Source organism: Heloderma suspectum, chromosome 5 (assembly GCF_057233095.1).
Source record: "Heloderma suspectum isolate Gila_16-S chromosome 5, 16-S_ref, whole genome shotgun sequence".
In the NCBI taxonomy this organism is placed as follows: Eukaryota; Metazoa; Chordata; class Lepidosauria; order Squamata; family Helodermatidae; genus Heloderma; species Heloderma suspectum.
Window position 1 is genome coordinate 181,150,452 of NC_139462.1, and position 13,566 is coordinate 181,164,017.

Sequence of the window (13,566 nt, forward strand, 5' to 3'; positions counted from 1 at the left end):
TGGAACATGTTGGAGAAGCAAAAAATGGCAATTCTAAGCTACTGCTACTGTTTTTACTATTTTTAATAGATGATGACATATTGTGAGCTACTTCGGGGTGTCAAAATGCAGATAGGCTGGATAGAACCCAAAATAATAATGCATATTTATAGTGAACTCGGGTGCTGGGTTATGTTGACTGTGTAACCAAAACTAGGCTACTGAGAAAAAAGAGGCATCAGCTTGCTCAGGAACCCCAAAGTTTGCAGAAGTAGGGAAAAAAACCCAAGGAGACAAGCTCCTTTGTTCAATGGCCACAGAATGTTGAGTGTCTCTTCAGGGAGGGAGGGAGAGGGACACAGTGGAGTATCCTGAAAGAAGTCATGGCTGGCTGGAATAATGAACACACTGTAATACTTTGTTGTAGAGCGCACTAGTAGTAGTAATTATGACTAGCATCGTTTCTCCTCCACATACGGGCCAAGGATTATTTTTACTATTTGTTCGGTAGCAACTACAATTCATATTTAACTTTTTTTAGGTCCCTTCTAGAATGAATGAATGAATGCTGAAAACATTCTGATCTAGTAGTAGTAGTGGATATCTAGAGTAAATTTAATATGAAGATAATACAAAACCATAATACAGTTGCCATGCAAACAAATGAGGCTGTGCTCTATTATAGCCTGATACACAATTTTTTCTTTTTAAAAATAGTTTTAATATATTAAAATATAATAAATACAATACAAACATATAATAAAAATACATAAATATTAAAATTGCATAAGTTGGCTCTTAAATGTTCAGAAGAAAAAGTCATAAATTGAAGGGGTTGGATCCAGATTTACGCTGGATCAATTGATGCAAGTAGACTTCCCCACCCTCCTCCTTCCTATGGCAGCCCCTCCAGCCCTCTGTGTAGAAAATGCTACATAGAGTCAGTAGACCCTGCTGAATGGGGGTAATCACCCCATTGGGGTTTGTAGGGGAGGGGGATCCCCCAAAATTTGGCAGAGAAACCTTCCACAAGTGGAGACTTTTCTGTCATAGAAGGCAGATCCTGGATTCAACCCAATAAATACATTAAATATAATAAATACTCAAATAGATACCTAATAAGAGAAACCACATAGATTCTCAAATGAGAACAACAATGGCATCTGCATTGCAGATGTTTTGCAAATTGATGTGCTTGATTTAAAACATTCAGACATTAGATCAGGCCTTTCATAAAAAGCGAATAGCCCTTGCAGCTTTCTCCATAAATGAAGTAAAATCTTGAAGTATGAGGTGCTTGATAACTGTAATGTTCCAACCTCTCTGCTCCCGTAGCTTTGTAGAAAGGGCTTTCTGAGTCTCTGCATGAGGCATGGTCACAGTCTCAGGATTGTTCATCTGTTAAGGGAAGTGATAAAAGCTAATTGGTTATAGTGCTCTTGGCTGGAAGAGGGTGTTTTGTTTATCTGACAAATGGATAGTACTCATTTACAGGCAAGATGATGCTGGGTGGTAATATTTTCAGATTAGATGCCTTTGTAACCTACAGTGCAAAATCTATTTTATCTGAGTTATACACCACCTTATCCTGTAGGCTCAGTGCAGTTACAATATTTTTTAAAATCCTGTCTTTGGTATGTGCAGGCACCTACCACTGAAGGGAACCATTTACTGTAGGCTACATCTTTCTAATTCTTCATATACCTATTCCTTTTCTAGATAGATAAAATATGTAAAACTTCTGTCTTCTGTCTTACTCACATGGATGGTTAATGCACACACTCTTCTTATCCTAAACTGGGCCTAGGCACATGTTTCTCTTACCTAGCATTCATTGTCTTAAAATTTCACACATCTAACTTTGCAGGGGCAGTTTATTCACTAGGCTAGCGCAGGGGTGGGCAACTTGTGGCCCTCCAGATGTTTTGGCCTACAACCCCTTCGTTTCTCACCATTGACTATGCTAATTAGGGCTGATGGGGGTTGTAGGCCAAAATCTGGAGGGCCACAAAAGTTTCCCACCCCTACACTAGGTGCCCACAATGGCTTTATTTGGGTCCCCAACCACACTTGCTTTTTCCATTTCTGCTTCCTGACTCTGATGCAGCAGTTTAGCCAAGGGACTGCAGTCAGGAGGTTTAACCATATTCTCGCTTCTCATGAAAGCCAATGTTTCAGTGTGCTCACACCTTATGAAATAGTAAGGTCTCCAACTTTTTTGGAACAGTGGGCACATTTGGAATTTTGGGAGTGTGTCAAGGGTGCTCTCACAAACTGGGTGCCATGAGGGGGACTTCCCATGCACAAATAGCTGACTTGGTGGGCTTGGCCAGTCCCAGAAGGCAAACTGGTGAGGCTAAAAGTAACTTGCTCAAGATCCTAAGTACAATTCAGAGGTGGGTTCTGTGTTCCAAAACACAAAACTTCTTTTTGAACCCACAGTTTTGTCCTCCAACACCTATTTTCACAGAAGGCTACAGCCACCCACCATTCTTATTTTCTCTTGAGGCTGGCACTGCACTTTGCAGCACCTCCAAGCCTCCCAGTTATTCTTTTTTTAATTAAAAAAAATCATTACAGGCTTAACAAAAATAAGGAGAGGCAAGGAGACTGATGAGCACCAAGGAGGTGTCTGCAGGCACATCAGTACCCATGGGCACTATGTTGGGGAACCCAGTTCAGACAATAAATAAAATTAAGGTAGTGCTTTCTTGGTAAATAGGGTTTGCAGCTTCCTAATAGTTTGATTCTACTCTGTCTCATCTGAATGCTGCTCATCTGTCTCTGTAGTTCCATTTTAACTTAACTGCATCTCGATACTGAACATTCACCACTTTCTTCTATTCCTTTTAAATTTAGAGATAATCCAGGTCATCTTTACTGCTTGCATGGAAAGCATCAAGAGTCTTTGACAGTCTCACAATGCCAAGAAAAATCAATACAGTGACCACACCCCTTCAATCGTTATTTCAACTGATCAGCAGCTCAAACCCTAAGAATGCTCCCCGTTGTACAGTGAGCCATTTGGACCATGCTTGTAGTAATACAGTGACCAGAGGCCTGTCTGCACAAGTACTTTGCAGGTTTCAACCATCCTGAATAATTTGATGTCATCTGTACATTTGGCAACCTCACTGCTCATCCCTGACTCCAGATAATGTACAAACAAGCTAAATAGTACCAGTCCCAAAACAGATTCTTGGGGGACCTCACTACTTATTTCCCTCCATTGTGAAAACCAACAGAGGGTGACCCATGCTTTCATTACTCCCACTGGGACTACAGTAACATACCCTCCATGGGGTTACCTTTAAAAGTTTTTGGAAACTTCAGCTAGTCCAGAATGCTGCAACCAGACCAATGATTGATCTGGTTATAAGTAGCGCATGACTTTCTTGTTACAAAGGCTTCACTAGCTACCGGCCCGTTTCCAGGTAGACTTCAAACTCCATTCTCCAATATGAGCCTGCCTGGTTTCAAAATTCTTGGGAGAAGCCCTTGTCTCTGTCACGCCACTATTGGAGGCACATGTGGCAAGAGCATGAGAGAGGGCCTTCTTGATGGCTGCTCCCATGCTCTAAAATGCCCTGCCAATATAGAACCTATATCTGACAGTCTTTTGCTGGAAGGCAAAGATGTTTAAAGGCTTTTAAGCTGATTTGTTTGCCAAGGTATGTTTTAACATGTGGGTGCTTTTTATTTTTTAATTCTACTGATGAGTTTGTAATTGATTTGCTTTTATGTTTTAATTATAATTTTGTATTTTATCTTGTATTTTATTGTTGTTAGCAGCCTTGAGCACTATCTGTAGTGGAAAAGTGGGATATATTTAATAAATAAATAACTAGTTTTCATATGTCAGAAGAATTATGCATGAGCTTACCATTGACTTCAAGGTATTTGCTAGGTGCTGTGTACTTAGCCATATAGATGTAGAGCCTTCTGCATTACTAGCAGATGTTTCTTCTATATATTCCAAGAATGTTTGAAATGAATAAAGGCCACTAGAAAGACTTCTCAGGCAAGTCTCCTAAAATAGAAGAAAAAGGGAAAGTTTATTCTTCTGAAAGATTATTTGGCAAAAATATTACTCACATTTTATTCATTAATATTTTCAGTGCATTGAAACTGGAATTAAGTGTAAGCAGTCCAGACACTCTGAAATGAATAAAATATTGCTAATAACTTTGGTAACGTATGGTTGATTCTGGGCAGTAACCAAGCCTGCCCACATGTCAGCAGGACTCACCACTAGCACAATAGAGACCTAGCGTTTCTAAAAGCAACCGAAACATGCGGACAGGTCTGCTGACCTGTCCTGATTAAGAAACAAGTGTTTCCGCTTGTTTTTAGGATTGCTTTTAGAACTGCAAGCTTTCTGTGGCACAAATGGTAGGTCCTACTTGCATAACACAGGAAGCATGAATGCAGCAGCAGTATTGGATACTGCCCTAAGGCTGCAATCCTATGGGTTGCTGGGAGGGTTTCCCAGAGGCCATAGGATAATTTGCAGGATGGAGGGAGAAGTCCACCCTTGTAAACCTCTTTCTAGCCTCTGCGGAAAGGTCCACAGTGTTTGTCCCTCCAATGTCTTACACTGAAAGAGGCAAAGGAGGGGTGGGGATTAGGGGTATGCCATGGGTGGATCAAGGGAGACTTTGGAGCCTATGAATCCAAACCCCTCCCAGTCTCCAGACATGCCACTGACATGGGTGAGAAATATACATCAGCTATGGAGCTGGCATACATTATTTCCCTCTCACTGATTTCAATGAGAGGGAAATCTTTTTTTTTTCTTCAATAGAGGAAGGAAGGAAAATGCCCCTCCTCCCTCTTTTCTGCCAGCTGGGCTTTGGATGAGACAGTCTGGCCACCTTCAGCTGTCCCAGGATTGCTCTGGTCATAAACGTCAACTTTTTACACTGACGTGTTAATCAGACACTACACTAAGCATACATATTTCTGTTATACATTAATACAGTCCCTTCTTACCTTTTGGAATCCTGGGTGGTAGCATCGATCTTCTTTAATGATTTTTGGAAGGTGGAGATTATTCAGAACCAGCATTTCCATACTGCCTTTACATGTGTTGTGCTCCTTACACAGCTAGTAAAACAAAACAATTTAATTGAACTCTTGTTGTATGAGCTCCTCAGTGCTTTATTGAACCATCAGTATATATTGGATGTGACGAAAAACTCAGTGATATTCCATCAATTGTCCATAATCCTTATTTCTGTGGTCTTCTGAGCCTTTAAGTCACTCTATATTGGGGTTACGCCACCTGTGGCCTGCTTGTGGTCCTTGGGTGCGTCTGATACAGCCCATGAAGCTGGCGGAACACCTCCCACTTTCACTGCTCCCAATCCCAGTGACCCTACTTCTGAGATTGCTGTTTTCCCACCACAACTAAGTGCAGAAAAAACAATGCTCTCAATGGAGATTGCTGGGTGATGGGAAAGGCAAAAGCCTTTCCTAGCCCCCAGAACCCAGCTTCCAAGACTGCTGTTTTCCACTGGTAGTAGCAGCAGAGAAACAGCAATCTCAGTGGTGATCACTGGAGAATGAGACAAGCGTTGATTATTTCATATCCACATCCTAGTAGAGGCTGGTGACTTGTATGGTAGTGGGGCAGTGATCTGCTCTGGGTTTCGGTCAGAATTCTAAAGGAGCTATCCAAGGTGCTGAACCCATTTTGGGGATAGGGTTCAGCACTTTGGATAGCTCCTCTAGAGTTCTTATTGAAACCCAGAGCAGATTCACTGCCCCACTGACATAGGAGTCACCATCCCCCACCGCCACACCTCCACCTCAAACAATCCCTGGATCTCAGCAGGCAGGGAGCGTAAATTTAAACTTCACCATCCATTTGCACTCAGGTGTAATGTATGGGGGTATGAATGTATGAATGGAGGGGGGCAGAAGTGTGTGCGCACGCATGCGTACACATATGCCCAGCCCTTGGCCTCCCAGCTGACACCAGATGCAGCCCTCGGGGCTGGAAAGGTTATACACCCACACCCTGCAAAAGGGATGGGGAGCCTCTTTCAGCCTGAGGACTGAATTCAATTTGGGTAAGTTCTCAGTGGGTGGGACCAAAATACAAAAAAAATATACAAAAATCATCAGCATATTGCAGCTTAAAGCTCTTACTATTAGTAACCAAGCCTTCAGAGAGGCATTTCAAACTTTTAAAATGCGGGGGGGGGGGGGACCTGTGCAAAACTTGGGAATCTAAAAAACGATTAGTAGTTGGGGAAAGGGGGCAGGGCCATCTGGGGGATTTGGCCCCCAGGTCTGAGGTTCCTCAGTCCATCTCACCACTGCCCTACAACTACATTATCCCTATCTGATGATGCCGCGGCACCAATAGCAATGCTAGGGTTCAATTAGAATTGCTATGCATATTTTAAGAAAGGGATTTTGAGTGCAAATTTGTAACAGCAAATCCTGCTACGTAAATATTTTCTCCAAGAAATCTCATACCTGCCCTTACATTTTGAACTCTGCCAAAAGTTTTCGAGCGTCAGGCTCTCAAACTTCCCACCCACCAAAACGAAAGACCCAAAGTTTCAAATCTGATAATCATCCCCCTCACCATCTTAGCTTTTGGGGGACATTGCAAATGTTTTGGTTTAATTTAATATTTTCACCCATGGTGGGCATTTTAGGGTTTCCATTTCCATGCATCTTTCAGCACTATTAGCTATTCAATTGCCTTCCCGCAAAGGCGAGAAACCTTTAGCCTACACCCAGGGAGCCCTGATAATATTGCAAGGCCTTGGAAACATTCTGTGCTACTTCGGGTTACTTTCGACGGGGAGATGTGAACTCCCACCTCGCTTGTATAGAATTGCAGCAAGTGGTTAAGTAGCACGTGTACTGATGCTAGCTAGGAAGCGCAGCTACTCCTCGGCCGAGGCAGATTTCCCCATGAAAAAGGACCGAAATCTCAAGCCGAGAGAAGAGCTGCAAGCAATGTTCGCCCCGCCTTCCCTCCAATGTACGGTAACGTGCTCCTTCCGCGCAAACTCACCTCTTTATTCCAAGTGGCCGCCGTTCTTTGGAGCAAATGAGCCAACTGCGCGCAAGTGTTCCGCTGGAGGCGTCCGGGCGGAAAAGTCCCGGGAGAAAGATCTTCGCCTAATTCTTCTTCCCCGGAGGAATCCCCGACAGGGAAAGCGTGGGCCCCAAGGAACAGCGTGATGGCAGCAGCAGCCCAGAAACAGCCTGATAAAAGAGACAGGAAAGAGGAAACAGAGAAGTTGAGTCGAAGAGATTCCTGCCAGCTCCCGCTGCCCACTCTGCCAACTCAAGAGACGCTCTATGGCGTAACAGGACCCCGCAAAAGAGGCTGCAAACTCACATCTCAAGAGAGCACCCATGGTTTCCCTTACTAATCCTCTTCTCTTTTCTCTTCAAGAAGCTTGGTAGCTTGTGGGGCTGAAGGGCTGAATGAGTTGTAGGGCATTTCAGAACCTATTTATTGGAAGGGGTTGACAGTTGGGAAAACCCGTTCTTACGTGTGGGGTGTGTGTGTGTGTGTGTGTGTGTTAAATTTTAATATGGAGAAGTGGCAGAAGATAGCATTAAGATGTACTCTTGGGAAATAACTAGAGTACAGAGTGATATTATAGCAGAAAACTAAAGAATTCTTTAAGGGCGCAATCCCATGCAATCTGAAACATGCATAGGATCGTGGCCTAATTTAATCTCTTTTCCAGTGTCGAATCTCTATGCCAGATAATGTCTTTGGTTGTACTGTGAGTGACTCTTTTCCCAGTGGAGATGGAAGAGACAAATTACAAAAGAGTTGGGTGGAGGGCGTAAGGGAGAGAATAATCAGAATCCCCCCTGCCCCGGAAAAAAAGTATTACATTTTTCTTTGGAGAAGCTCTCTTAGGCTGCAGTCATACAGTGACTTACCTGGGGATAAGTCCTACTGAAAACAATGGGACTTACTTCTGCCTAGGCTTGTGTAGAGTTACAGCAAGTGATTAAGTAGAATGTGTATGACAAATGATGATTTTATATGGGGAAGGGGAACATATTCAAGAAAGGGTCTCCTTCCTAATGAAATAAAGTGAATAAACTAATGTACACATTGTACATCTATAATTTATTTTTAAATATTTCTATTATGCTGTTCACCCCAAATGTCTATACCACTGTTCATTATATCCCATCAGAACCTAGAGTAGAGCTATGTAGACAGGAATAGGCATGGTTTTTAATGGGTGCTGTTGATGGGGCAAGGAACAGATTTAGCCCCTACTCCACTGGGGTCCTTGAGTCCACTCCTTTATTTCTATATCGCCCAATAGCTGGGCAGTTCACAAAAATTGAAACTATAAGGTATAGCATAAGACTATATAAAATATGAAAGCTTAAAACTATAGTGTAAAAGTACAACCACAATAAAACCTAGCAGCAATACAGAGATTTAAAATACAGACTTAAAACAGCAGAGCTAAAAGACTGGAATGCTAAAATGTTTGGGAAATAAAAAGGTCTTCACCTGGCACTGAAAGGAGTACAACATAGGTGCCAGGCGAACCTCTCTAGGGAGTTCATTTCCACAGGAAAGGCCCTCTTCCTGGTAGCCACCTGCCTCGCTTCCTTTGGCAGGGGCTCTCGAAGGACTCCTGAAGATGATCTTAGGGTCTGGGCAGGTACATATGGGATAACCTGGCCCCAGGCCAAATGAACGGCTGACAGATTCCTAAGGAAAAAAGGGGTTTTTGGTTTTGTTTTAAAGTCCACTTGGGGACAATGTTGCATTGGGGGGAAAACCTGTCCAGCACCCCTGAATGAATACTGGGCAGACTAATATTGACAGCCATGGATCCACAGGGAAATGGAATATATCTCTGTGTACAAGCCCTGCTTTTAATACACACACACACAGACACACACACACACATCATAATGTCAGGCATCCAGCTAGTATTATATATGTTTAGTAGCAATATGCAACACATCCTGCATTTTATGCAGTAAAGGCCATCATAAAACATGGATGATCTTCAGTAAAGATCAGTAAAGGCCATCATAAAACATGGACGAGCAGTGGACATCTTCCGAGAAAAATATAGTGATTTATACCATGATAAGATTCTAGAGGATGAGGCAAGCTTTGTCCAGATAGCAGTTTCACTCTTGTATGGCTTAGTTTTAGAATGCTAACCCCAAAGTATGAGTTTGTAAAGGGAAATACCACATGCAAGAGAGGCCAACTAAAGTGTTTGAGGCCAGAGGCTCTTTTTTGGACTGCACTACCCACTCTGATACCAGTCTGCTATTTGGGTTAGAAGCCTTATCTAAGTTGTTTTAGTGCTTTTGCTGCCACTTTTGAAAAGGGAGCTCACATATGCTGCCCTTGCAATAGTTCAAGATAGTTAGCAAGGTTAAGTGGCCAAAAGGGCCTCAGATTGCCCCCCCATCCCCCCCCCCCGGACTGGATGACATCGGGGGGGGGGCATCATCAAGTTTGGGAATACAACTCTGCTTCCAAATAAAGTGTTCCAAAAACTGGCTCCGAAATTGCTGCTTCCCCACCCTGCTGCCATCGCCACAGCAAATTTGGTGGGGGAGGGTGGAAGTGGGGGCTACAAAAACGGCCAAGGTGGCTGGGTATTGCCCACCCCTGCTCTAAAGCATATTTCAGAATATGTACATATGTTTGTAGATGAATTAGAAGTCTGGGTAAAACAGCAATAACATGTTGCTAACGTCTCCATAAATATGATTTCCTGTGCCACTGACTTCTACAACAGAAAATCACATCTGTTACTCTAGATTATTGGTTCCTCTGCTACTTGTCATGCAACACAAGCAGGCTGGGAATGTTCTGCCTTATTCTCTCCTCTTTTACTTTCAGCTTTTACTTGAAACTCAGAAAATTACAGCAATATGTCTCATAGATGGTATACTAAGAAATTTGCCAAAGCACTGTACCACCCGTCTATGCAAACAGCTCAGACATGCCTGCCTGTGATGTAAGGGGGAGTCTCTGGCTGAATTGTGAAATCCTTAGTCAGCTTTGCAATACCCCCTTTTCTTCTTCTCCAAATTTTAATGCTTAATCTCCAGATGAACATTCGAGTCCTTCTCAGCCCGCAGCTGCATACTTCTGATGTTCCAGCCTGGTTTTGCCAAATATCATCCTGGTTTTCTATATCGAAAGAAGCCATATCAAGCCTCCCGTTCTTATGAAATAGCTGAGCAGGAAATTGTAATGCCATAAGACCTATAAAGTGTCTTGTGCATTTCATAATGAAACTACCAATAAATTAGTACCAGGTAGTCTTTAAAGCAGGGGTGGGAGACTAGCCCTCCAGAGGTGGTTGGATGCCAACTCCCATCAGTCCCAGCCATTAAGCCCAGTGGTCAACATTAGGACGGCCAGAGATGCCCCTCTCCTGCTTTAAATACCCCTTTTATCTCCAGGGAGAGCAATTCTACGGTCCTTGGAGAGAGTTCCAGGGACCATGGGATTCTTTGGAGTCCCCCCTCTGAGGCTACAGACACTGCTACAACCTTGGCAGGGGGGCTCCAGAATCTGGTCCTTCCCACTTCCCCCTCCCTTTCCCTGCCCCCTCGCAGCCATTGTGAAAGAACCCTGGCACCTGCATTACAAGGTTGGAAAAGCGGCCTCAGAAGACCTTGGAGAGGTTTGAAAGGGGGCACTGCAGTGGGCGGAGAGGGGAGGAGAAAGATAATATAACTCCATAATTCATCAGCATTTGTCACTATAACAACAAGTACTACATTACTAATACTTACATGATGACTAATACTAATGTAGGCAGTTTGTGTTCATTATTGATTAATTGGCCGTTCAAACGGTACATAGTACAGAGCTAGTAATGTGTTGGTCTGCATCAATAGAATTATTCTTCTAGTACTACTTAGTTGTTTCATTTCAATGGGAAGTTGTACAGCTTGGTCTTATGCCTCTATTTGGGAATCAGTTATATTGAATTCAATGGGACTGACTTCTGAGGCTGCAAATTTGCTTTGTGGTGGTTTCAGGCTGGAGAATTCAGTGACAAATTCCAGACAGAAAGTTAAACCAATGAGGGCACAATCCTATGCATGTTTAGACCCATGCTGGCTGGGAATGATGGGAGTTGTAGGCCTTTTCTCTGTCTAAACATGCATAGGATGTTGCACCCTTAAACATTAAACAGCAAAATGGTGAAAAATCAAGCAGTATTGTGGGAAGCACAGCATCTAAATTCTGCACTCTAACATGAGGTAGCAAAAGGAATCGAGACCTTGACACCTGTCTATCAACAAAGAGAAATGTGGAAATGTGAAAACAATTTAGCTAAAACCAATTAACTTAGATTGGTATCCAGTTAGCACCTTCTGCCAGTGGACTGGCATCCATCAGCAGAACAAATTCCCACCATCACCACCACCACGAAGCCCTGACCCCCAATCTGCTCCAGAGGACTGGAGACCCTCCAGAAAAGATTTTGTGGGTACGTGGGGGACTGCAGGGGAGGGGAGAGGAAGGGAAAGTTCTGTTCCACAAGTGGAAGTCGACTTACAGAATGTTGAGTATTGTTCTTCGTATTTTAAGGAGAGAACACTGAAAACAGTGTGTATTGTTTTTAAGCATCATTGCATTTAATCACTTGCAAAACTTGGACTGCCTGGGAGAGAAAGCCATCAGCCAGGCAGGCAGTGGAGGTTGGTGGCTCCAATGTCAGTGGGCCAGAGAATTTGCTCCAGGTTTCAGTCAGAACCAGTCTGACTGAAACTCAGAGCTGATTTACCACCCACTGACATCGGAGCCACCAGGTTCCTCTGCAGGCAAGCTCAGTCCCCTGTGTGGTTGCACAATCATAGCTCCCTACAGACTTTCCCGCATAATCTTAGTACACATGGTGGCATCTTTACTGAAGACCAATGGTGTAACAGATCAAGACTGGTAAATTGTATTCTCACTATCTATATGACTACACTTGAATGTCAGCTTCGCAGGAAAGTGTTCACTGTAGTTATGCAAACTTTCTCAGTTTCATAAATGAGCAAAGGAAAACTATGGTAGCTTTATATTAACCTGGATTTTATTGTTAGCTGCCTTGAGCAACATTTTTTAGTGTGGAAAGCCAGGATATAAATTAAATAAACACACAAATAAAAATATGTTGGCCATTGTGGTAACTGAAAAAAAACCCAATCTCTTTAGCACAAATTGCTCCATTAAGGGATACAGTCTTAACCTTTCACTCTGATCAACCTAATCATGAGCAAACAGCATCCAATGATTTAGACAGTTCACAGTGTCAGAAGTGCCGATCAGTCTCTGAGGATACAGATAATTTTACCATGCATTTCCCACTCAAACATCTAAACCTGATGTGTAATACAATTCTCCTTACTACTTAGCAGAATGATGATACAGATGACCAAACTACTCTGAGAAAGCTCACCCTGGGATAGTTAGGTCATCTGTTTTGAGCTGTCAGTCCACATGCACTACACAGGTATCACTTGCCAGCTTTAGGGTTTGATAGGATGGAGTGGATGGACAGAGGGAGGGAGGAATGGATGATACAGCGATGCAACAGTAGACTTTCTGAGTGTGTTCAAAAGCTTACTTAGGGGCAACATACTCGTATCTGGTACAACTATGCTGTCTTTGAGCAGCAGGAACACTTCCTTTCTCTATAATTGTGCAACACAGGTATTGCCTTTTCATTTGGCTGCCTATCTTTTATTGTAGGGGTGCAGTGTGGAAACCACACTTGCATGGTTTCTAAGCATTCATTTAGAAATATGCTATTTTAAAATCTTCTGCCCTTTGTGTTTATTCTGTATGAACACCAGTCTTGTGATTTTAAAATACATTAAAAATGTTGCTTTCCTTCTTAAGGTTGTGCTTTTTTTCTTCCCCGAGGGGCACTATTGTCAAAATACAGTGTCTACATATATGGGCCTAATTTTGTTAGTATTTTGTCAGTATTCAGCAGACAGTTGAGCCCAGATTTCCCATGCTCAAATCCAACGTTCACTTCTCTTCCTGCACCATACTGTCTTCTGATATTTCCTGATATTCTATAGGAAGTACAAGTGAAGCAAGCACTTGTGGGTTGCTTCAAGTGTCCAGCCTAAAAATAGCCAGCTGTCAGCGATACTTATTTTGGGGGGAAGTTCAGTGTTTTTGGTGTGTGATTATAGTTCCGAAAATGATTTCCCCAGAGGAACAGTGGGCTCATTAAAAAAAATGATGCAAGAGACACAGAAGTACGATGATGAAAGATGAAAGAGAACAGCCTATTGTTGCACCCTTCTTCCTCAATGGTGAGAAGTTCCAGGGTTTGCACAAAGTTTGGTTTCGTTTGGAAGTAGAGATAACTGGAGACTTAGGAAGTTTTGTAATATTTGAGTTTCAAGTGGGATGCTGCAAAGCTCTATCCTCAGCCTGATACTCTTCAACATTTTTATCAATGACTTAGGGCGCAATCCTATGGGGATAGGTGGCCGCCTCCGAACTTGGAGTCGACCGCCTATCCAATGCAGAGCAGGAGAAGCACGGAGGGAATAATTCCCTCCACGCTTCTCCTGCCCTGC

General features: G+C 42.9%; 1 protein-coding gene across 1 annotated transcript; it reads right to left on the reverse strand.

Annotated features, from left to right (window-relative positions):
* Positions 1-1,209: 1,209 nt before the first annotated feature.
* Positions 1,210-5,123, reverse strand: IL6 (interleukin 6). The gene is made up of 3 exons (XM_084859823.1): positions 4,972-5,123; positions 3,863-4,009; positions 1,210-1,377 (listed from the first exon to the last, which is right to left on the reverse strand). Exons 1-3 carry the CDS (start codon positions 5,050-5,052, stop codon positions 1,210-1,212), a joined length of 396 nt encoding a protein of 131 aa, XP_084715949.1. The 5' UTR covers positions 5,053-5,123.
* Positions 5,124-13,566: the final 8,443 nt, after the last annotated feature.